This window comes from Carettochelys insculpta, chromosome 3 (assembly GCF_033958435.1).
Source record: "Carettochelys insculpta isolate YL-2023 chromosome 3, ASM3395843v1, whole genome shotgun sequence".
NCBI lineage: Eukaryota > Metazoa > Chordata > Testudines > Carettochelyidae > Carettochelys > Carettochelys insculpta.
The window spans coordinates 98,292,118-98,318,542 of record NC_134139.1 but is presented as its reverse complement, the minus strand read 5'-3'; the positions used below and the strand labels follow the sequence as shown (position 1 = coordinate 98,318,542).

The window sequence follows — 26,425 nt, the reverse complement described above, 5'->3', positions numbered from 1 at the left end:
CTCTCAAAAATGCAAATGGCTGCTGGTTTGCATAGTTGTGTGGCTAATTTGCATACTCCCATTGGATCACCCTGCTGACAGCGGCTGCTGTTGTCAGAAAATATGCCATGCAGATATGGTTCTGTCGACGAAAACCCCCCTTTGTTGGCAGCTCCTTATCCCTGGAAAAAAAATCAGGAATAAGGGGCTGCTGTCAAAGGGGGTTTTTGCCAACAGAACCACACCTACACGGCACGTTTTCTGAAAAACAGCAGCCTCTGCGAGCAGGAAGATTCTGCAGGAATATGCAAATTAACCATTTGACTATGCAAATTAGCAGCCATTTGCATTTTTGAGAGCCCTCCTTTGCATCACGCTGCCAGCAGCATGGCTTCATGTAGACATAGCCTCAAGAGTTTTGGAGATGTTCTCTGACCTGTGTCTTACAGAAGGTCAGACTAGATGTTCACAATCTCCTTACTTCTGGCCTTGGACTCTCTGAATCACTGCAGGAAGTTCTACTGTGTGGTGTCGATAGCAGCAGTTACTACAATTGGACTTCCACTGGTACACATACAATACTCAAATTTAATTAGTCTTTAGAGTAGAGCCTGGTCTGAAAGTCTCCTGCTGTTTGAGTGAAATTCAATCTTAGATGGCTTGAAATAAGCTGTCAATCCAGCCACGACTGAATTGCTATTGATTGCTACAAACATAGAGGTATGGGAGAGTTGACCTTCCATCACCTGAATTTTGCAAGGTCAGATATTTTGGCAGTCGATCCTGTGAGAAATTCTTAGGATCACTTAAAACTCTTGTCTTTCTAATGTCAACCTATGAAAATGTAAATCAATGAAAAATCAGCTGTGGTCTTTATTTCACACAGCTGATGGAATATTGCCAACATAAAACACTTGCTTTCTGTGTCTCACAGATTCATATTCCAGAATTGAAAAGACTTAATTATTATGCCTTTTAGTGCTGGCCTTCTGGCTGTCTCAAACTGCAGACTTTCCTATAGGTTCAAAAGCAGCAGCCAGCTGGTTATGTATTATGATACTTTATTCATTTCCACACTTATTGCACTTCCAGATCCCTAAATTGGTTTTAAATACACAGCCTTCCATGAGCAACTACCATGTTATTAGTTTGAACTAGCCCTACAGTAATTTCTGGAAAGATATTTTCCAGGAAAGATGTCATTTGGGCTTGGAACTTTTGAGATAACAAAAGAATGAAACTGACAAATTTCTTTGTCACTTGAAGGACTTTAGAGAGGGAAAGTCATGTCAATTTCAATTCTTTAGTGCATCTCTTATGAGTCAGCAAAGTACAAAGATGGTATAATGTGCACATTTGTATTATATGACCTGGAGATTGGTGATGTATTTTTTCATCATTCTTTAAGGTCATATAGGTTAAACTTCTCTAGCCTAGGACTCTCTGGCCCAGCAACATCCATAATCCAGCATGATTTTAGTTAGCCAGATGTCTGCTTATCTGGGGTGTGGACATTTCCTGTGGTCTTAAAAAGTTTGTTTACAGCCACCCATCTGGACTCTGTGTTCTGTGCTGTTATTTGGCTATAGTTTACCCCTAAATGTCTTCTAAGAGCCCACTAAGCGGTGAAAGTGTTGGTAGTGCTGCTAGTCAATAGTGACATCCTGAGGTTTAGCAAACTCTCTAGTTCAGCACTGGTCAGGTCCCACGGGTACTGGACTAGAAAGGTTCAACCTGTATTTAAGTCTGTTGCAGCACTGGGTTTACAGATCAGATGTTACTGGGGAATAATTTAAAACAATAAGGCTATATCTACATGGTACCCTAAACTCAAAATAACATACATAATTTGTGCTACACAAACTGCATATCTTATTTCAAGTTTATTTTGAAATAGGCTATTTGGCATTTGGTGTTGTTTAAACAGCACCAAATGTCAAAATAATGCACTATTTCAAAGCATCCCTTACTCTTTCTGCAACGAGGACTACAGGGATGCCAAAATACAGCACCCGTTATTCTGAAAAACATTTTGAAATAACAGGTGCATTTCAAAGACGGGAAGTAGCTATTTCAGGATACCAAGGTGTCCCGAAATAGCTTTGCCATGTAGACATAGCCTAAACATTACTCAGGGCTACACTGGATTTAGGACTGAGTTCAGTCAATATTCGTTGATACTTAAAAAGGAAGCTAATTTAAACAACCACCATCACAAATCAGAATGTGAAAGATTTACAACACATGCTGATATATAGTAAATTTATATGAAGCATTGAAAAATAGTTCAAAACTATCACAACTAAGTGATATTTTAGGTGGACAAAACTATATATTATTGAAAGCTGAAATGTGATGGCATAAATTTACTCAGAAACTGGGTTTAAATGCAGTCATGTAAAAATACAAAAGTATGGTTCTGTGGCTGATTTCAAATTGATTCCTATTTACTTACATCAACAATGTTTCATCACAACTGAAAGGTATTAATATATTTAACCTTCTCTCTCTCAAGGAAGTAATAGGTTCTCTGTAAATCATTGATACATAGTCAACATCAACATCATTATACTTTATAATCTCTCCCTCACATTATTCATTTAAAAATAAGGATGGTGTGGGAGAAGAGAATAAAAAAGTCCTAAATTTTCTTTAACAGCAAAATAAATTATGCTAAACATTGATTAAACTCCTGTGTGGGCTGCCTTCTGCAAGAGTGGAGATATTTCTCATACACAAGTAAAATGGTGACACCTAGCGGAAGTAATAATCACTAAGTAAAATATCTACATTAAAAAGAGGATAGAGAAGTTCTTCATCTCTTTTTGATTTACTGCTGTTTCCTCTATCCAGGGGATCAGCATATTAGTTTGGAAGGAGAAATACACTTCACCAGAAAGCAATAATAGAGCAGGGAAGGAAGAATTACTCGTCTGAAATTCTGCTTCCTTAGAGACATCGCGAGGGATTCTTAATGTGTGCTCTATACTGCTACTGCAGTTCTGCATTTTTAAAGGAAGTTTTAATACAAAAAAAGGGCAATTAGGCATATAACTGCCATTCACTCCTTTAAGAGAGTTCTAGTAGTCTTGTACTACAGAGCTGAGCCAGAAATAAGAAACCTGCACAACCTGTAGATTTAAATAAAGTTTCATCATCTAGATCACTAAACTCCACACGATCAACACAATGCCATGAGTAAATTAATTACAAGATTCTTAAAAACTGCACGCAGTCAGAGTTCTGCAAATTCAGACAGAATCTCAGGGGTCACACCTTTGTTATTTTACAATATCCAGCTCAGCCATGACAGCATGTGTCCTTGTCCCTCAGAGCCAAGAGTGGAGACCTGGCACATGTAGTTTTTTCTTGAGCTGGGGAAACTGGAGCTGCTGAAAAATCAATATAATAGAAAGTAAAGAGGCAAGATAGGAATACAAAAAGTTGAAGGAGAGATTGAAAAGAAAAAAGCAGGTGACAACTGTAACAGGATCCTGAGAAAAGTAGAGCACTGATCACAAGAGCACTCCCTACTTGGACTGATAAACTCATGCTGAGAAAGAAAGGGAGAAGAGCACTGATAAGACAGTGACTGAACAGACCACACTGTGGGAAGCAAGGAGGCTCGCTGGACTCTGAAGAAGAGTAACATTTAAACCCACAGGCAGGGCTTTTCTCTGTTTCCAAAGCACCCAGCATGCAAGCACTAACACCAGCACCTTGACACTTAACCAGTTAGTGTAGTGTGAAAGAGTGCACTCCTCTCTTCAAGAGCAAACAAAGCTACATTTTAAAAGATAAAGAAACCACTGCCACTTATGGAGAGTTCTTTTTATTTCATAATGACAAGTACAAAGCCCGGCAGTAGTATGCATTACTGGAAGGAGCCAAAGGATAAGCCTGATTTAAAGTTGTCCATCCTGCTTGACTGCTCCTGAATTAGACAAGCATGCACACTATAAAATATGCAGTTTGCTTCAATTATTTGAGCTGTAATGTGCCATATCTCTACAATTTTCAGACCACTGACAGCTCAAGTCACTTGAAAATTATGAATGTATTTTACTTATATCACTATTAGCCAAAGCTACATCTAACTGAAATTACAAAGCTTTTTGCACTGCTCAGACGGTATACATTCCACAAGCAAATCCAACATCAGTTGCCTTTCCCAGCTTGATCAGGAATGCTGCGAAGACAGCATGCTCAGCCCCACATGGTGTAGTATAATTGGTTTTAAATAGAACTGTTTTTCAAAGTTTGCCATAAGGCATCATATGTTCCTGAAAAGAAGAAAAATGAGAGATTGGCAAGATTCCATTTGGAACCCAGAGAATCCCTAGAAAAACACTAAGATTAATGTGAATGTACATTTTTTCCCCCAAAACTAAGTAGTGGTAAGTGCTCTGAGTGTATATTATGTATTTGTATGGTAAACACACCCTGCATATTCTCTACCATCTATGTAAGTTAACTCACTGAAAAAGTCCTGCATTATTATGTTAAAACTGAGGCTATAAACAAGTTAAGAAATTCAAGTTTATTTCTGGTTGCAGCCATAATATGTTGGTGGCACTTTACAAACTGAAAAGGGCACAATCCCTGCTCTGAGGAATTTACAAAGGCAGACAAGTAATGTAAGAGATACATAATTGTGAGTAAATTAAATGCAAAATTTAAATACAGAACTAGCTTTTCTCAGATTAGTCTTCAAGCTTATCATTGTCAGCCATCAATTTCTCCATAGGTTTCTTGGCAGAGGTCTATCTCCAGAAGATACTTGAGTGCAAATAGGACAAAGCCATGACAAACACAGCAAGGGAACAAGAAGTCCCGTGGCACCTTATAGACTAACATTTTGGAGCATATGCTTTCGTGGGCAAAGACACGCTTCGTCAGATGCATGAGACAAAGCAGGTCTTTGCCCACAAAAGTTTATGCTCTAAAATATCTGTTAGTCTATAAGGTGCCATGGGACTTCTTGTTGTTTTTGAAGATACAGACTAACACAGCTACTCCTCTGATACAGTAAGGGAATATACTCGAAGTAATCTTATTTTGGCCACAATGCATGAAGACTGACAGTCTAAGCATAAGATAGAAATTCCTTTTAATTCTAGCTTTGATGCTAACTGTCTCTCTGGCTTGGAAGAAATGTGATCACTGCCTGAGTTTCTTCATGTGTATAATACCTATTCATCCCAAAGGAATATTTGAGTATTATGTTTATAATATAATTTGAAGATGTAAATAAGTATCATACACTTGGTTTTTTACATATATTTTAAGAAACTTATCCGATTAAAATGTCAAATGTGCAAAATATAAGCATTGTACCATAACATGTGCATTATAACCTGTTACATGCATAACTGGATTGCAATCCCTGTAATTGTATAGGAGTGCCTCCACCCAGCTACTTGTAACAAATATAGTTCTGCCCATTCTTACATCACCCACACTATCAATTACAAGTGTGCCTTCAGAGTTGCAGATGTTCTTTCAACTGTTACACTTTCCTGAAGACAGGTTAATTTTCACTTTAAACGCAGATGGTATTGAATAGCCAACAGGTGTTAATTTATACTTCATAAACCTTTTCTTTTTTTAAAAATTCAGATCTAGCTCCATACTGTAATTTTCAGAACAGAATACAGAGGATCACTGACACAGTTGTCAAAGTTTTTATTGATCCATCTTTGACATGAAAATATTTGGTAATCTGGTTTTTTAATTACTGGAAAGGAAAAAAAAATTAAGATTCTTTTCACTCCTTACCATCAAGAATAATGATATCCTGGAATCAGAGTTCAAGATCTAACAATTTTGAGTGACTGAGAATGAAGGAAACACTCAGGTGGCTACCACAAAAACTTAGCAGCATGGTGATGATCCGCAGACTGTTAACCACCTTTGCAGTCAGGCAGGAAGTTCAGACTGCTGAATATTCACCATGATAAAGACTAAAATGCCATGCAGGTGAGGCCAGGAGCAGCATTTAGGGCAAAATTAGTATGAACTTAGTAAACTACCCATTAAACAAGCACCCATGGGTGAACAGAAACCTTTATATTTTGATATGTCTGGGTGAAGCAAATAGCAACTGGGCCTCTGTGGTTACATGCCAATTGGTTCAAGACATTTTCACAACATAAAAGAGAATGGGGAGAAACATTTCCCAATGGCTGCGTCTCCACATGCCACTTCTTCTGAAAGTGTGAAGCGGCATGCTAATGAGCTAACCAGAACATGCTAATGAGGGGTGGAAAACTTGCATCCATGCCTCATTAGCACCTTCCAGTTAGCTCATTAGCATGCTGCTTCTGGAAGAAGCAGAACATGGGAGACGCAGCCAACAAGTATAGGTCAGTCGCACTGCAATTAATTGTATAGGAAGCTGAAGGATGATTTAATAACACTGATTTAATAGCTAAACTGGACTCTCCTTAACAAAATCTATCACCCAACAGCTTCATTTGTACATTTTCTGCATATGCCATGGATCCTATCCTGATTATTAGCAGTCCATCATTTTAAGTATGCCTGACAACTGGTGATAAAGTTGCTCCACTTCCCAACTGTCTTTCTTCTGATTTCAGCTCTAAAATAATAACTTCAGACTGACACCAAAGTGAGTTTGAAACACTTCTTTATTGCATGTAATTTACGGGGTAACCTTATAGTGGTGGTGCGCAGAAACCAGCACACAATCATTGACAGGGCAATGTGTTATTTTGAACTTAATCCCTGCAAGAAAAGGGCTTCATTTATTGCTCCTTTGGTTGGATGGCTTTCATATATTGACCTTTCCTGGACTTCTGCAAAAGAAAGAAATTGTCAAACAGGCTATGTCTAATTCAGTTGTTAGATATGAGAAATTTCATTAGTCAAACATCCAAGGTACATCACAACACCAAGTGCTCTTTTCAAAGATACAGTTTGTTAGCTGTATATTCTCTCATTTATTTTATATACAATTATGGAGCCTTGTCTGCTGCTGCACCATTTACCACCTGAGAGCCAGCACTCGAGGACGAATTGCGGAGTCAGCAACCGCCGTTTTTCACGCGCTCAACACCTCAGCGCATCTACCCCACCCCGCCCCCCAAACGCTGACCCTCTTCTCCTGGCCGGTGTCGCCTCGACCTGCTGCCATCAATTGCTGCTTCCACAGAGGGCCTTGTTTGATGTGGCGCCCTGTGCCAGGCCTCTCAGCCACTTGCTGTACAATAAAGGCCTCATGCCCTGCTTTTCAGGCTCTCTAGAAGCTGAAGACATATCCTTTAAACTGTTATTTATAATTGTTATTGCTCGTTACAATTGCTTGTTATGATAGTTTACATAATATTAATGTAGGTAAGCTAGTTTATCTTAATATAGGTATAGATAGTTATCCTGACATAGATAATTAGATTATATAAACACTATTTTCTATATCTATGTAGTGACAGGGAAACCCTGCACTACATTACCCAGCAGTGGCCTAGCAACCCACTGACTGGACAAATAGGCTCTTGCCCAGCGAGCCAGAAAGCCAAAACTCCCTCTGGCCCATACTGCCAGATAATACCCCAGCAGTGGCCTAGCAACCCGGACAAACAGGCCCTGGCCAAACCAGCCACAAAAGCCTAAATACGGCTCAAACCGAGCTTTAGGGCACCTCAGCCCAATATCTTAAAGGCTTTTAGCCTACATATTTCTGGTGGGTACAAGGTGCTCCAGCCAATCCTAACCAGATACACACTAACCAACCTTTCAGTTATTCCTGACAGCAGAGTGCTGTGACCTGTGACAACCAAATTATCTACTATGTTACTGATAGTAAGTCAAAACAATGAGTTTCATATCTTGTATTTGTTACTGTTGTTGCTGTGTTTGTATTATGCTGTTGTACGTGAAATAATAAACTGTTTTTGATTCATTCCAATTAAACATTGTCTCCGCACTCCTCATTGTATCTCAATCCCCTGGGCACAGGTACAAATCGAATCAGTGTTCATCTGGACTTACCTGCACATTATAACCAGGCTATTCAGGCTGGGCCAAGGTTAGCCGAGCCCACTCCCCTAGAATAGTACTCGAGGCATTCAATTCGGCTACCAATTTACCATTTTTATATAATTGCCTCGACATCTAGAAAATAGAATGCTTTGAGAGACTTCTTCCTGACTTCATCTTAAAAAGGAACAAGAGTGCAAGTAATTCATATCCTAGAAAATCCTCTGTGGATACATAATTCAACTATTCTGTGTTTACAAGAAAAAAAAAGTCCAAGCTACAATTCTAAACACCTTCAAAAAGATGAGCACCAAACTCCTTCCACTTGATAAAACCCATATTTTGCAAGACGGCTGGTAAAGGCAGAAAGGTTTTACTACTGTATCATAGACTGTATTTTTTGGATTTGTCACATATATGCAATAAAGACAGATTCCTTAAAGCTTGCAGTATAGTAAACCCTCGAGTTACATGGGGGTTGTGTTCCTGCAACCCCTGCATTACTCAAATGTTTGTGCAAGTTGACGGATTGCAGTCTGGTTCTTGGCTCCCCTGGACTTCCAGGAGCCATGAAGGCTGGTCAGTTTCCTGGCTCCCACAGTGGCAGGTGGCTGGGAACCAAGAGGCAACCTGCCACTTACAGGACCCAGGAAACTGGCCATCAGCTGGTCAGTTTACCGAGTCCCACAAGCAATGGGGAAACAAGAAACAAGTGGCAGTGTGGTTCCCAGCTCCCCACTGCTTGTGGGACCCAGGAGACTGACCAGCTCACAACTTGTCAGTTTCTGGTTCCCACAGGCACAGGACAGCCAAGAACCAGGCTGCTTCATGGTTCCCAGCTGCCCACTGCTTCAGGGACCCAGGAAACTGACCAGCACAAGTGGCCAGGAGTTGGGAACCAGGCAGCAGCCTGGCCCCCAGCTCCCCATCCCCTGCAGAGCTTGGAAACTGACCAGGAGAGAAAGCCTCACTCAGTTTCCTGGCTCCAGACAATGGAGGGGAGCCAGAAACTAGGGAAAGCCTGCTTCCTAGCTCCCCTCCACTCCTTGGAGCCAGGAACCTGACCCACCCATTAAACAAGCATCCATGGATGAAACTGACCTACCCACACAGCTGAGGGAAGGCTGGGAGAAGGGACTCTTAAGCCCACCTAGCTGCCTGAAGCTGCAGGCAGCTAGGCAGGTTGACAGCCACAGAGCAGCTTCAAGTTACGTTTAACTCACATTAAAGCAAGTTACATGCAACCTGAAACCACGTATTTTGAGGGTCTACTGTACAGTGAGTGATCTGAAAGGAAAAAAAAACTTCTTGTATTACACTGGCCCCTTCATCAATCTCAGAATTTGGCACAATATACAAGAGAAGTTACTAAATACTTTACTGCCTCTGAACCAAACCTTTTCCTGACAATAAAACTAGCTCCAAAGAAAGCTAGCTACATTGACATATATATTTTTGGGCAGACTGTTATATATATTGATTACAAGAGAAGTAATTACATGTTGAGATACTTATCTGGGTCAAATATTAAGCTTAGTGACTTACAGCAGATATTGGCACTAAGTAGTGGAGAAAGCGCAACAAAAGAACAAGAACATCTACAGTTGCTTTGTCGATCTTCAGAAGGCATTTTACAGTATAGATCAGAGAGTGACTTGGATGGCGTTGGATGGCAGGTTGACATGGTTGTTGAAGGATATCAATGACAATGTGGATGCAACAGTGAAAATGGGCAGAGAGTTGGGAAGTTGGTTTAGAATGAGCAGAGGTATAAGACAAAGAGATCCGATATCGACAAGTGTCTTCATCATGCATCTAGAGTGCCACAGACAAGATCAAGGAAGAGGTAGAAGGGATATTGGTGAACGGGATGAGAATTAACAACTTGAGGTTCACAGATGATACAGTTACCATCGAGGAAGATGAGACGAAGCTAGAAAGAACAGTCCAAGTGGTGAGGACTGATTATGAACATTGATAAAATGAAGACAATTGTATTTGGAAATAAGGAAATAGGAAGGACGATCAGTGTAGACGGGATCAAACTAGAGAACACAGAGAAATTCATGTATCTGAGGACCAACGTGACATATGATCTAGATTGTAAGAGGGAAATAGCGACTAGAATAGCAAAAGCAAGACTGAGTTTGAAGGCAATGGATAAGATCTGGAAAAGCAAAGTGGTTAGCTTAGGAATGAAGCTAAGCATCTTTAAAATATGTGTATTCAGCAGCATGTTGTATGGATGTGAGTGAGCGAGTGAGGGTGGGTGGGTGATCACAAAAGATTCGACTAGAAGGATTTTGGCGCATGAGAGGAGTTGTTATAGAAAGATCCTGAGAATAGGATGGATGCAGAAGGTCACCAATAAGGAATTATACAGGAAGACACAGCCGAAAGAGAACCTACTGCAGAAGGTTATACAACAGAAGTTACAGCCATTCGGTCACATCTGCAGAATGAACGAAAAAGGAAAAGTCAAGACTCTGGTATTGGGCATAATGGATGGTTGAAATAGGACAGGCAGACCCCACAGAGAATGCATAGGAGAGATAGCAGATTTGTGCAGAGCTAGTCTACAGAAACTAAGCAACTCCATGCTGGACAGGAAAAGATGGTATGAAATAATGAGAAAATAATAATTACAAATGCTGAAACAATTCCATCAAATGATATGATAAACCTATACGTGATATGTTACTTTTATAATTACCAGTTTGACTTGATGTGTTATGGTAAGTAGCAAATGTTACATCACACGCTGATTTCACTCTGTACATAGTAAACTCGCATTAAAGCTCCTAATAAACATATTTCTCTTGGCTTTTTTCACTGCATACACACTGAATATTTCACAGTGTACAGTTGAACATACCTGTTTTTTTTCTGTACTATACGCTTGGATATACACCCCTTTCTAGATAGCCCTTTCAGTGACAGTATAAGCCAGCAAATGAAATATGACTCTTCATTGCTGAATGGCTTGTTCACAAATGCAAAACAAGAGCATAAGAGAGAAGCACCAGTAAACGGATTACAGTGTGCTGATGACCACCCCAAATCCTGCACTTCAACCCCTTTCCTTTCTACTATTAGACGCTCAGGGTTCCTGTACACCACAGCTGCACCCCTCCAGCGCTGTCAGGCAGATGACTCCCTATGAGGAAAGAAAAGCGTTTCCGAGTGTGTAGCTAATGCCCATCTGGTCGGTGGGGAGGATTTTTCCAGCAGCGACCTGACCACTGCTACCCTAGAGCTCAGGTCGGCCTCCCTGCGCTGCACCGGGCGCGACACTGTTGGCAGGCTGCCCCGAGCGAAGCTGCTCGGCCAAGCTGCACTCTGGGCGCAGAGCGGGCCTGGGACGTGGAGGTGGGGTTGCTGCTCCCGGTTTCGGGGCGCTTGCCCCCGCCGCAGCTGCTCAGGCGGTGCGGAAGGGGCGGCGGCAGCAGCCGGAGAGCGGACGCCCAGAGCGGGTGTGCAGGACAAGCCAAGTTCCCCCAAACCGCAACGCAACGGGAGCCACAGTGCAGCAGTACTCGCCCCAGCCTCCCAACAACCCCCTCCACGGGCCGAGCAGCGCCGGGCCGGGCCAGGCCAGCAGGGAGCGCCGAGGGACGGGGGACCCGGGCGGCCGCCCCCCGCCGCTACCTTCCCAGACGGTGTCGGCGCCCCGCCGCTGCAGGAACTTGTACCAGAAGGTGCCCGTGGCCTCCTCGTCCGGCAGCACCGCCTCCGCCAGCCACAGCGCGGGCTCCTGGGCGGGGAGCGGGGCCGCCGGGCGCGCGGGCTTCATGGGCAGCGCGCGCTGCGGGTCCCACTGGCCCAGCTCCGGCCGCGAGCCCACCACCAGCAGCACCACGCCCCCCTCGGCCAGCCCGGCCGGCAGCACGACGCCGAAGCGGAACAACATGGCGACAACCGGCCCGCTCGAGCCTCCCTCCGCGTCCCCGCGGGATTTGGCTCCTCTCGGCCGCCAGAGGGACCCGCTGATTCCGCGTGTTTCCGGGTTGTAGCGTCAGCACGCGCCGGCTGGCGAATGACTGAGCCCGAGAGCTGGCGCGCCGCCGTCGGTGCTGCGAGCATCTCGCCGCACGCGCATGCGCAGGGGGGAGCGGCGGAGGAGAGTAGCCGGGCGGGGGCGAGCGGCGAGGTAGGAGCTGAAGCCTCTGGGCTCTTGCAGCTTGGTGCGCACCCCGGGGGCGGACCGACCCCTTGCTCCGGTTACTGCAGTTCAGCTCCAGCAACGGGTTTTACCCACCGAAGTTTATGCCCTACCGGGTTCGTTCGCCTCTAAGGGGCTGCAGGAGCCCCTTGTTGGTACAGACACACGCGGCTCCCCTCCGAGAGTGCCACTAGCAACGGAAGGTGGGGGCCAGCGAGCACCCCAGGGCCAGCCCAATGCGCTGCTGCTGACAGCCACTTCTGTTAGCAAACCAGCCAGTCATCTGGGAAAGGGAAGAGGGAGACCAATGATTTCTCTTGCCTTGGTGTAATATTTGCATTACCTGCACTCTAGCTACTGGACAAGTCCTGTGTTAGTCACTATCCACACCACTTTTGTCATCCCCACGTCTCCCCCTAAGGCATGCAGGTCGGGGTACTGCTTTTATAATGTGTTAGGCTGATGCCCCCTGCTGGTTGATATATATTTAAGCAGGTTTTAACCACTTATCCTTATTTGAACCTCCACATCCCTCTACTTTGGGATGCCTTATATTTCACAGGTCAACTTGTGAGTTCCCCTTATTAGTATTTATTTGACCTATCCCTCATAGGCAGTTACCTTAAATCTCTGGCACAGTAGTGGGCAATTTGCAGTCTATGCCTGTGTCTCCAAATGCTGCTTAATCCGGAAGTGGCACACAAATGAGCTATCCGGAAGTTGCTAATGAGGCAAGGATGCAAATTTTGTGTGTCTCATTAGCGTATTGGCACATGGTTCCAAGTCCGGAAGAAGCTCTTCCAGACTCCGAAGACCACGTGCAGATGTGTAGCCCATGGAGGTCTTCCCAAAAGAAACCCTGCTTCTGGAAGCCCCTTCTTCCCCAAAATTTGCATCTGTGCCCCATTAGCATCTTCCTGATAGCTAATTAGCATGCTGCTTGCGGAAGAAGAGGCATATGTAGACACAGCCTATGGGCTGCATGCATCCTATTGGGGATTTATGCCTGGCCTGCAGGACATTTTGTTTACCATTGCCCACACACAGGGTTGCCAGATTCTGCTGGTTTCTGTTCACTTAGGCTACGTCTACACTAGCCCCAAACTTTGAAATGGCTATTCAAATGGCCATTTTGAAGTTTACTAATGAAGCACTGAAATGCATATCCAGCACTTCATTAGCATGTGGGCGGCCACGGCGCTTCGAAATTGATGCGGCTTGCCGCCGCGCGGCTCGTCCCGACGAGTCTCCTTTTCGAAAGGACCCTGCCTACTTCGAAGTCCCCTTATTCCTATGAGCAGATGGCAAGGTCCTTTCGAAAAGGAGCCCCGTCAATTTCGAAGTGCCACAACGCTTCATTATTAAACTTTGAAATGGCCATTTGCGTGGCCATTTCGAAGTTTGGGGCTAGCGTAGACACGGCCTTAGTGTTTTAACTACTAGTTTTAGTAAAGTGATAGTGCACGTAAAGTAAGAGTACATGAAGTGAGGAACATTGCATGCATGATTGTGAGAGCCACACACTCCCCCTGCATCCAATCAAAGCGCTGCTATGGTTCAATCGTTACACCTTGCAAATGCTAGGAACACAAGTGCAATTAGCAAAATTAACCTCTCCCAGGGTCTTGGTTACAAGACTCTTGTGGCCTACTGAGATGAAGGAGGGCCACTTGTATAGCCCACTCACTGGCCTAGACTGCCCAGTCGCTGGTCTACACTGAGTATGTTACAGTTTAAGGCCCCAGTCTTTCAAACACATCACGTACAGAAGGGTTTGCAGAATTGATGCTGATGAAGAATGTTAGGGAGCGTGGTTAGTTAGTGTTATTTTATGTCTGAGGCTTGAGGAACGGGCCTGTGGATGGGCATCAATCAGACAGGTAATATCTGAGGACTTGGTAAATGCATTTTAGGTTGCTAGGAAGCTCCATGGAAGGTTCAGTAGAATTGCAGTAGGTGGATAAGGGCCATTGTAAGGGAGTTTAAACTTGCTGGCTGGAAGTGGGATTTCTGGTATCAGGCTGATAGTGCCAAGAAGGGATTCTAAATTAGATATCTCAGCTTTTTGTCTGCAGTGCTTGGTCTGAGTTAATTCTTCTTTGGCCAGATACAGGGTTTTTAGTGTCCCTTTACACCATTCTGACCCTTTAACCTCACATGGAAAAGTCAGAATGGCAATGAATATCTGAGGCCAGGTCTACTTTAGGGGTAAGTTTGAATTAAGATGCACAATCCTAGCTACATTAATTGTGTAGCTGGTGTTGATGTACCTTGATTTGAACTTTGGTTCCATCCCCACAACAGGTGGATGGAGAAATGCTCCCATCAACTTCCCTTACTTGACTGCAAGGAGTACCAGAGTTGATGGGACTGCCCCTAAGATATGATTTAGTACATCCCTACTAGACATGCTAAATTGAACCCTGGAAGATTGACCTCTGGAGTTTTGATCCATGGATAAGCATAGACATGCCCTCACAGGCTTTAAAGGTAACACCTATCTATGAGGGCTGCTGAGACTTCATTAGCTCTTGCAAAGTAAACTTGAGATCCTCAGGTGAAAGGTACTGTGTATTAATTATTACCCCTGGAATGTCACGCTTCTCATTAAGCATGAATCTTATTTAAAAAGATTTATTTATTTAAAATGAGGCACAGTCCCAAAGAACTACATATTTGTGTGCGTGACATAAAACCACTTTTCCATTAGTCAGAAGAAGGAGAGGGTGATCCAAAATTAATGACATACATACCATATTAGCGTTGACAAAGAAAAAATGTGTTTACTTTGTAGAGACAAACCACATATAACCTTTTTATTTTTCAAAAGCTTAGCAACAGAGCTTCAGAGGTAGCCAATTAGTGTAATGTCTGTAACAATCCATAATTTCACTGTCCTGTGGAATGAAAGTACTTCAGCAACTTGGCAGTTTGGCAGAAAATTTCCTTCTTGTCATTTGCTTTGAGAAACGATTACTGCTTAGTTTTCACCATTATGTGAAGTTCCTAGTTGTAAATGCATTCTGCATGATTAACAACACTTCAAGAAGTGCCAGCAGCAGAGGGTAAAACATTAGGCACTGAATCATCTGAAGATCAGAGTTTCACTTAAGTAATATGAATTGCACTTCACATATCTTCTTTAGAATAATGATGGCTGCAATTTTGTGTCTTGAATTCAGGAGCAAGTCAAAATCCCCACTGTTTATATAAATGGGGAAGAGGTGGTGGGTGAGAGTGCCATAGTCCGTTTCCAAGCAACCATGGGAAACAGAGTAAAATAAGAAGATTTTCACTATGCTTTCCAGCACCCAATGTTATGCTTTTGGCATAGCTACAGTTGATTTGTTTTGTTGGAAGTTTTAACGGTGTCAGAAAAATGAAAGAGATTATGTATAGGTCAGAATATACTTGAGAGTAGATCTATTTGATCACATTGTAACAATGAATATATCAGATAGACCCCATTTTCTGTTCACAGAGTTAGTAATTATTAATAATAGTAGAACTCAGGTGGGAGGGGAAAATTCAGGCGTTGCATAACCCTGTATTTCTTGGATGATTTAACTGAGTTACCATCAACCCTCTGTAAAAACGGGGAAGAAACAGGGAGGAGAAGAGAAATATAGCTGGATTGCTTTATCATCATTATTAAACATATTTAGGTGTTTTTTAGAGTGAAACATACAATTAAATCATGTTTGGAGATAGTGCAGGTGGTCTCTTATTTTCACTTCTTGACAACAACCTCCAGTTTTGTAAAAACATAGGCTTCTCCCGTTGCTCTGTCCTTTATATTGATGCAGGAAAGGGATCAAACACCTTATAGTATAGGTTACCATGGCAGGAGAAAAGAGCAGAATAGAAGAAAATCTAATCTGTGACTAAAAACCGGGAGTAGAAGTCAGCCATCACAGATGAAAAATGAATCTAATTAATATATTTTCAGAAGTGAACAGATAGGGACCCTGATTACACTCTTATCCTTGCAGAGTCATTGTGTGTCAAGACAAAGATCATTGGAGAGGCTTCCAGAGGAGTAATGGAGTCCATGAAAGATGTCATAGTGTAGCCTGAATCTTTTATTTCCATAGTGAAACAGCAAGCTCCTTGGTTAAGGCTGATTACGCTTCTCTAGAGACAGGTTGCCAATGTACGGCATGAAAGAATTGGATCTATCTTCTCCTAATTGGAGTATTTCACTAGTTATGAAAATGAGACTAGAAATTAATGGCAAGTCTCCAATAGCATGTAGTATTTCTGTATGTATTCCTTAGTCTAGATATGAATGGAATTGTCATTTAATATTATATATTTAAATAAACCTTAATATTTCCATACCAGTGTACTGAATACATGCCTTCATCATTAACTTGGCTCTGAGCATTCAACAATTTTACAGACATAGAATTTTACTTCAGAATTTCATCTTTTATCTATATAAAAATTCTGGGATATATCCTGAGCTTGGATAAATAAACATGGATCTTTTTGATTTCAATGGATTTACATACAATAATACCATGTGAGGAACCAACATGGTTTCAGTTCAATATGGTTGCAAAGAAAAGCTTGAAAATATCAACTCAGTGTAACCAATGTAGTAATGTCTGACAAAATTTGCAGACAACCTGAAACAACAGTTCCCATTTTTTTCTGCTAATCATGTGAGTTGCTGCATTTATATCAATAGACCAGAGGGATGTTTTGCAGCTTCATAGTAACAAACATCATCAACAATATCAATGAACCTTTATGTCTATATTCAGCATAAACATATGCATACACACACATGCTTTATGTTTTGCAAAAATAGGTAAAATTATTTTTCTTAATGACATTTGATTTGTCTTAAGCATTCTTCTACATCCTTAGAAAATCTCAAGACTTAGTCCTTGTTTATTTAGATTTTCTCAATTTTATAACCACATATAAAAGTGTGTGGGTAGGTGTGTATAATATATGCACATAGCATTTTTACATACACAGTAGACAATATGCATGATGTCAACAGGAACTGAGCCTTTCCAATACAAAGCAAAAATGATTCAGGAATAAAAATAATCTCCAAATATTTGAAAGACTAAAACTATATTAACGATTAGGGGATGATCTTTTTGTTTGTTTTTCAGCTCAAATTTACCCAGTCCTGCTTTTCACTGCCTGCAGTTTTACAGGTGCAATTATTTGCACTCATACTGTAGGTCATTTAGGTTTTAATAAGAGCTTTGTGGGCACAAGAAGTGCATCAGTGTCTGAATTTCCTAAGTGATGCCGTAATTAAAAACTAGATTTTTAAAATCTGAAAATGGCATAGTTGTAGTAAGAAAATATATTAAGGTCCTAATCCAGCAAAGCACATACGCTCATGCTTCAAATTAAGCACATGAACTATTTCTACTTTCCCTATCATGGACTTGTATAACAGAATATACATCACATAGGTATCCTGAACAATTATAAGCAACTCATCTATTTCATACTTATTGTCTTTGACATTATTGAGATTAAAAAATAAGTAGTTGGGGTATAGGACATTGGAGACACATCAGCAATTTAACGTTTTTGGGGTGCTGCCAGCAGCTCTATCTTGGTATCTGGTAATCCCAAGGGAAAATAGCAACAGGAGGTAATTGTCCCATTTAATGCTGCCTTTTTAGTTTATCTCCACACATCAGTTAAAATTGTTCATATAGCCACATAATTATCCTCAAAAGAGGATTGTCATGTGTTATGGAACACAAATGTCCAAAGCCTTTTTGAATCTGGGGTAAACTGAAGTTGAAGAATTTAGGGATTTGAAGACCTGGTGCCAGGCACTAATCTGACCAACACTACATGGTTCTCTTGATTATGGCAGTTATTATGTTTAGTACATTATTATAGTTATGTGGTGTTCTAAAACCTCCTTAATCCCTTTCACTACATATAATTGAGAATCAGCAGAATTGCTTTCTTGAGCTATCAGAATTACTTTTCCCTAGAAGCAAATACTTCATCAGCTACCCAGACTTTTTTGGTCTGTTCTTTCTCTCTCCAAGAGTTTCTACCTGTAGGATTTATTTAATTCAGTTGAGGTGAATCTCCTGCTTATTTAGTGAGATATTTTGTTTTCGTGGATATAATTATATGTAAATATTCACAGCTACTTTTATTGCCCCCTGCAAGGGTTTTGAACAGCAGCCAACCATTCGTAGAATTTAATACTTAATAAATTCTTGTAAAGGAATTTTGAAATTTCTTATTGGTATTTTGAGTACTAAGCCTTATTTTCATTATAGTCCAGTTCTTTATGCTACATGTTTAATGTAATTCCAACATGTCATTTTTAATTTCAGCTAATCTACTGCCTAAACAAAATATTGTGAATATGTTGTGTTCATGAAAGGTGGTATTCCAACCACCCAGTGAGGCTTGCAGAGGTCATCAAGACTGAATGCTAACCATGAAGCAGCTACTGTTGTTCCATGATAAATATCTTCATTTAAAATGATTTTAACAAGCAACCAAAACCAGATGGTTTAATTTCCATTAGACCGTATTTTTTGTAGTTGGAGAATGGAAATTAGTAAAACTCTCTCATTTCTATGTTATCAACCTCTCAGCAATACTAGTAATGTCCGTATTCACAGCCCTAATGATCAGTGTAATTAAATGGACTACAAAATACAAGTTTGCCTGATGTGTATTGGAAGTTACAGGCACTCCCAAATATCTAAGGCTATGTCTAGATTGCAGACTTTCTGGGATACGAAAGGTCTCTTGGAAGAGGTCTGCTGTGCCAGGAGCATTCTTTCCTCATCCCTGTAAACCGTGTTTTATGGGGAAGAAGGGATGGCTCAAGGGACGGTTGTTTTTCTGAAATTTGGCACCAGGTAGCTGGGCCAAATTATGGAAAAGCCCCTCCCAACAGGAAATCAGGAAAAGATACACAAGTTGCAGTGTGCAATTTGCATATCTTTTCAACATTTCCCCTTAGTCTAGACCAAGCCTAAGTGACCCAAACAGGCCTTCAGGACTTTATTTCCAGAAGCAGAATTCCTAAGAATATCAGTATCAAAGAATATAAATGTTTCCACTGCTATGGCATCAGAATTACCTCAGGCTCAATAAAGAAAAAATGCAATGCTGACCACATGATTTAAGAATTAAGAACACTTGCTTTAGCATGGTCTTCAGAATAACTTCAGTTCTGAGGCACATTTTCTAAACCAATTAGACCTTGTTACTACAGATCTTCATTTAAACTAACTGAAAATCAGGCCATTTTAAACTACCATTCCTATTTTTAATGGATAGCTCAGTATTTTCTGAATCACTATTCTGACATACATCATTGGGAGAGGAGAGGGAACAAAGAATTTTAGTCAAGTGATTAAAGGAAAGTTAGAGAAAAATTTTATCTGGTGGCGAGTTCCAGAGAATGCTGCTAGGGAAAGCCTGGGAGCCACTCTCTACGAAAAGGGGTGCCATAGAAGAACAGCAACTAGAAATGGAAATGACAGTGACTCAAATGAATTGTCTCGTGTTCCAACAAAAAATGGAGACTGAGTAAACTTGGAGAACTGAGAATCTTTTAGGACCCAAAGTTGCAAAACAAGAAGCTACTACTGGTTCTTTAACAAAACATCCAGCAGTGTTCAGATGCTTATTCTCTCAGAATTGTCATCAGTATTGTCCTTAAAACCCTTTTATAAAGATAGTGTTATCAACACAGATTTGCTCTTTCCTGTCTCTGTATGAAAGTGGGAATGAGTTACACCAATCTGTCTGGAGGATACTGAATTTTCTTTGGAGAGACATAGCTGTTTAGTATCCCTTTAAATTATTAATTTCTTTGCTATTTATAAATCCAATTTTTTCTCCGAATCATGACCAGCTACTTCCTTAGCATACCCAAGACAAATGTTACAAAATTGTTATGGCAGAAATACCTGAAGCTAGGGATTTATATCAATGGTCTAATATTCAGAGTTAGTGGGCATCAACAGCTTCCAGTGATCTCTTTGGGAGGCTGTGAGTGGTCAAAGCCTACAATAACCCTCTCTTTTAAATATAAATGTGGGCACTTCTGATACAAATTTACAAGTTTTAGGCAGTCCTGGGGCATCCCGGTCATCTTCCGCACAACTGCCTGGTTAGCAGCCGCCTCCTCATCCCTCCAGCATTGTCTCCGGAGGGCCCGGTTGTGGCTGTGGGAGGATGTAGGCTGGGGCAATGGGTCAGCGTCCTGGCCCCCTGCGACTGTGGCTTACTCAGATGTGCCGTGGCAGCTGACCAGTAAGGGACCTGTGGAGACAGAAGGGGACAGGGGAACGGTCCAGGGCCCCTACTCCTTTGCCCCCAGCCCTGCTCCCCTGCTGCCTGATGGCCTGCAAGATTCCAGATGTCCAGAGGTTCCTGCTTGGCAAGGGTCGGCCCATGTTCCCTCCCACTCCCCCATCCTCAGGCATGTGGGCTGTGGGGCTGTTCCAGGGGGCCCCATCCCCGGCCCTTGTGACATCCCACTCACTCCATACGTACTGGCTGCAACTCCTGGGGCTTGGGCAAAGCTCAACTCAACAATTCCCAGTTGGGTGTCCCAGAGGGGAAGGCAATGATGAAGGTACTGTCGCTGGAGCTCTCTTCATCACCCTTGGTCTCAGTGGGCCGGTCCCTGTGTGGAGGGCTGGTGGTGCTGGGGACGGGGGACCGGTGGTGTCCACTACATGCTCCGGGGTGGCCACCTCTCTCAGCCCCAGGAGTCTGTGCAGCTCCCTGTAGTGGGGGCAGTACACGGGCTGTGCCCCTGACTGGCTGGCAGCATCAGGAGCCTTTATGTAGGTCTGGCGGAGTTCCTCAACCTTCATGCGGCCGCTGGCGTGATCAGGGTGGCCTTTGGCGGTGAGGCCACTGGCCACCCGGTCGAAGGCCTTGGTGTTGCACTGGCAGCCGCCTGTTTGCCGAAGGACCCCTTCTTCCCCTATAGGGAGAGGAGGTCCTTCAGCTCCTCCTCTGTCCATGAGGGTTCCCTCCTGTCACAACCCTTGCCCAGGCCCTGTGAGCCCTCGGACTCCTTGTCAGGGCCTCTAGGCAGGAGGGGAGTCGTGGTGTGCTGCCGTGGTGGCCAGGGGCTGCAGAGACTGGCTGGTGCTTCACACGGGGCAGTCCGAGGGCAAGCTCATGCTGCCCCTGCTTGTGGCACAGTGTCAGATTCCTGCCTGGGGTTGCAGGAGATCTACTTCCTTTAAGGCAGTCAGCAGGGACCATAGAGCCCTGCCTGGGCTGGCCTGACTGTCTGTGTCCTCCAGGGCGCCACCTCCTTGGCAGACTCCTTACTTCAAAGTAAGGAGTGCAGAGCATCCACACACTTAACTTTGAAGTTAAACTTCTGTCCTGGAATGGAGCAGTGACTTCAAAATTAGATTCCCTTACTTCGAAGTTAACTTTGAAGTAAGGAAAAGTGTGTGTAGATGCTCTGCAGGCTACTTTGAAGCAGCCCCTTACTTCGAAGTTAACTTTGGAGTAAGTTTGTAGTGTAGACGCAGCCTAAGAGTTTCATCTGTAATAGTTAGGATGGTATGTCTACAAATTAGAAAAAAAATTTGATTGGGAAGACAACTGGGCTACAATTTTTCAAACACTGAAAGAAATTAAAAGAGGAAAATGAGCAAGCATGGAAAGAAAAATCTGCTGTCTTGGTAGTGGATAAAATTCAGAGAGATGAGGAATGATTGCTGCTGTCAGCAATAGGTTTTGTGCAAAGAGCTTATACATTTCACTATAACACAAATATAATCAATTTTAAATTTCTCATGGTCTTGTTAAATTCCAGATACTGATGTGCATATTATATAAATTTAATTCTTTATTGCCTTTCTGAAATTACTGCAAATATTGTAACTTGGTGTTTAGAGACATACTATCCCTTATTATTCCAAATCAAAATATACAACTGATGCCTTTGACAACTGACAAGAATGATGGATGGATTGCACATTACCTATCATTTCGTTCATTTCAGATTGTCAGACTCAATTAGTGGCTTTTTAATTGAGAAAGAGTCTGAGCAGCAGTTTGACTTTGATTAGCAAATTTTGAAAACTGCATGACAAGTCATTTGAATCCCCTTTGAATAAAACCTCTACTCATTTCCTCCAAACAACTTTTTTTTTTAATATTCTACTATTGTCTTCACACAGCTATCTGAACACGGAAGTGAACAACAAACACAGTAATTTAACTGCCATTTTAAAAAGCTGCTCTTCTACTATTGGCACAAAGACTACATAAGAGGTTATTTGTTAACAAGATAATGATGGAAAGTCCAAAAGACATCACCTTTTACTGAGAAATGTTCAAGTTAATAAAATAATTCAGTCACTAACAAGGTTTCTAACTTTGAAAAAATTTATTACGTGACATTTGTCCATGTTGGTGCAAAATAAATGTCTGTCTCAGACAGATTTATAATTCTATGAAGAATTAATTTGTATATGCAAAATTATCCCAAAGCTTATATTTAGCGTTGTTGCCAACATAAATTCAGGGAAAGGAAGTATCTTTGATGTATTGATCAAGCCAAAGATCAAACTTTGAATGAACTCCATGGAATTAATCTATTCACAGGAATAGTGTAGCGTCTCACTTCATGGATTTTAATGTGATTTCTTCTATTTGGTCCATAGTGCAACAATAAATAAATAAAGCAGTGATTTTTTTCTCATCCAGCTGGTTATATGATGTTGTTAAGGCAGCTCCCTGAAGCATGATAACGGCCTCAGCAAATTTGCGGATGACACTAAGCTAGATGGAGAGGTAGATATGTTGGAGGGCAGGGATAGGGTCCAGAGTGACCAAAATAAATTGGAGGATTGGGCCAAAAGAAATCTGATGAGGTTAACAAGGACAAGTGCAGAGTCCTGCACTTGGGACGGAAGAATCCCAAGCACTGTTACAGGCTGAGTGCCAATCGGGTAAGTAGCAGTGCAGCAGAAAAGGACCTGGGGATTACGGTGGATGAGAAGCTGGATATGAGTCAACAGTGTGCCCTTGTAGCTAAGAAGGCTAACGACATATTGAGGTGCATTAGGAGAAGCATTTCCAGCAGATCTAGAGAAATTATTATACCCCTCTATTTGCAACTGGTGAGGCCACATCTGGAGTATTGTGTCCAGTTCTGGGCCCCTGTAGTATAGAAAGGATGTGGATGCACTGAAGTGGGTTCAGTGGAGGGCAATGAAATTGATTAGGGGGTTGGAGCACATGACCTATGAGGAGAGGATGAGGGATTTGAGGTTATTTAGTTTGCAGAAGAGAAGAGTGAGGGGCAATTTGATAGCAGATGTCAGCTTCCAGAAGCAGGACTCTAAAGAGAATGGAGAGAGGCTGTTCTCAGTAGTGACGGATGGCAGAATAAAGAGCAATGGTCTGAAGTTACAGAGGGAAAGATGTACGTTGGATATTAGGAAAAACTATTTGACCAGGAGGGTGGTGAAGCACTAGAATGTATTACCTAGACAGTTGATGGAATGTCCATCCCAAGAGGTTAAGTCCTGCCGTGACAAAGTCCTGGCTGGGTTGATTTAGTTAGGGCTGATCCTGCTTTAGGCAGGGGGCTGGACCAGATGACCTCCTAAGGTCCCTTCCAGCCCTATGATTCTATGATTCTTTAAAGATCATTGTTGGCTTATGAAACAGTATTTTGGAAAATGATCACTTTTCCCAGCAAATGACTCCTGGTTTATACTACGAGATCACAATCTAGCCCAGATAGACGGACAACAGAGTAAGGAGAATAACAAGCCAGGGTCTAGTGCCAGCAGATGGAAACAAAAATGGCTGAGCACGTGAGGGGAAGCCATAAACAGCTGATCAGTTTGACATTGCAGGCTATATCCTGGCCTATGCTATGTCCTCCTCAAATTACCACTATCCGGGAGCTGAGATTAGCCTTGGCTTGGGGAATCCTTGCATGATGTGGAGCTTCTGATGTTCATCCTGTTCGTTTCTGTATTGGAACAAAAATCATTCAGTAACAAATTCCAAGGATGAATCAGGGAAGAGATTAAGGATTCGGTAGTGAAGCCCTGGATAGAAATAGGTACTACTTTCACCTAAAAAGAGCAATCTACTCGGACAGGAGAATTGGCCAGGAGAAGAGGGGCAGTTCTAGAGCAATAGACTGAGGAACAATCTTGCCCCACTAATGGTTAACCGCTGTGGAAAATTGTAAACTAGCAGTAGACAACATATTTCATGAAAAATAGAACCTGTAATTCCTGATTCTTTTATCCAAATAGTTACCAGAAATGCCATATTCAGATGCACACTAAAATAAATAAATACCATGCCACTTTGATTTTTTTATGGATTCTGCTATGGAAAGGAAGTTCAAAATTTTACTTGAAGTCTATTGCTAGGTCTCTAAAAATGCTGCACAGTAATTACAGACCCATCAAGTTTATGCCTAACAACCCCACATACGATTATCTGTACCCTATAATTAAACTATTTTAGCAAACTGTCCCAAAGAAATGCCAGGAGATCCAGCAACAACACAGGCATTGACTCTGAACTATATAGGATTTTTATTCTATTTTCAACTGAAAATTAGAGATGGCATAGATGCGATTCTGAGCTACTATCACTTTGGTCGTGTCTACACTTACAAAAAAACTTCAAAACAGCCATGTTAATGGCCAAATCGAAGAATACTAATGAGGCGCTGAAATGAATATTCAGCACCTCATTAGCATGCCGCCAGCCGCAGCACTTCAAAAGTGCCACAGTTCGCTCGCCCACAACTCGTCTACATGGGTGTCCTTTGCCAAAAGACCCCCAACTAGACGAGCCGTGGGAAAGTGAACATGGAATGCTAATGAGGTGCTGAATATTCATTTCAGTGTCTCATTAGTATTCTGTGATTTGGCCATTAGCATGGCGATTTTGAAGTTTTCTGTAAGTGTAGACATGGCCTTTATGATTTACAGCAGCTGAGAAACTTGCAGATGCTCTACATGTAGGGCTCGTCTACACTAGGCCCCTCCTTCAAAGGGGGCATGCAAACGAGCTGAAGCAGTGAATAGCAATGAGGTACTGCTCTGCATATGTAGCACCTCATTAGCATAATTCTCAGCACACAAACTTCGAAGTTTCTAACTTTGAAGCACCTGCAAGCAGTCTAGCTCCAGGCACTTCCAAGTACCCGTGCAACTTTGAAGTTCTCTTACTCCCAAATGTTTTTGGAGTAAGGGAATTTCAAAGTGCCAACAGCTACACTGCTTGCCAGTGCTTCAAAGTTAGCAACTTCGAAGTCTGTGTGGTGAGAATTATGCCAATGAAGTGCTGCATATTCAGTACAGCACCTCATTGCTATTCACTGCCTCAGCTCATTTACATGCCTTCTTCAAAGAAGGGGGCTAGTGTAGACGAACCCTTAACATTATTGCTCGCTTAATTTTGGAGATTCAACAGACCTCTTCAAAGCCTATGAATCACAAGCATACAAGACTCATTTATCTCACTGTTCCCCATCATCTTTGGTCTCAAGTGACTAGATACTGCTGCAAATGTAGCAGAATACAATGTCCTCTACAAGAAAGAACTATAGAAATGACATTTCAGTACTATCAGCACTTCTACACTCCCTGGATTCCATTGGACAGCTATCACTCAGACTGACAAGCAAATATTTCTTGCTGTAGTCAGTGGGACTGCTTGGGTTACTACTTCACTCAGCTGTGTAAGAGTTGCAAATTTGGGCCTTATTTAAAATTCCAGGGGATGGACAAAAATAAATATCTCCTGGAACAAAGTTTTCTTATTAGCAGGTTATCTCAGAAAAAAAAAAATCTATGAAAAACGAAAGTTCTGCTCATCTCAGGTGAGGCTCGTAGTAGCAATTTTTTTCAACAAAATTAAGATTTTCAGTTTTTTTCTATAGTTATTTTATGTAACCATACATACTGCATTTCACGCAGTTATATTGCTCATTTAGAGAATAATATTCACTCTGGCAACTAGGATGAATGCTAAGGCTGAGAAAACCACTTTAGAACTAAATGCTAATCTAACATCTCCTAACTTTTTGAGACTTGGGGATTGTTTTTAGGACATTTTATACATATGGTCTCAAAAAAGACCATGCCTTAATCACATCTGTTTGGCTGCTTAAACAAAAGGAAAAGGAGATTCCTTACATATCCCTTTTTTGAAAGTTTTGTCTCAAGTGTTTGTTCAAACCCACAGATTAGCACGTGGCAAGGCTGCCAAGATGAAGTCATAACGCGGTCTGAAGATCTCTCT

The 26,425-nt window shown here is 42.0% G+C and overlaps 1 protein-coding gene across 2 annotated transcripts in view; it reads right to left on the bottom strand.

The window, feature by feature from the left end:
* Nucleotides 1–12,360, bottom strand: part of EPM2A (EPM2A glucan phosphatase, laforin) — a 68,437-nt gene extending 56,077 nt beyond the window's left edge. Inside the window, exon 1 of one of the 2 annotated variants that reach the window (XM_074990432.1) lies at nt 11,626–12,360. In XM_074990432.1, coding sequence (XP_074846533.1) covers nt 11,626–11,887 — 262 coding nt within the window. In that variant the 5' untranslated portion in view covers nt 11,888–12,360. The remainder of the gene's footprint in view (nt 1–11,625) is intronic. The other variant, XM_074990433.1, reaches the window with a different exon arrangement.
* Nucleotides 12,361–26,425: the final 14,065 nt, after the last annotated feature.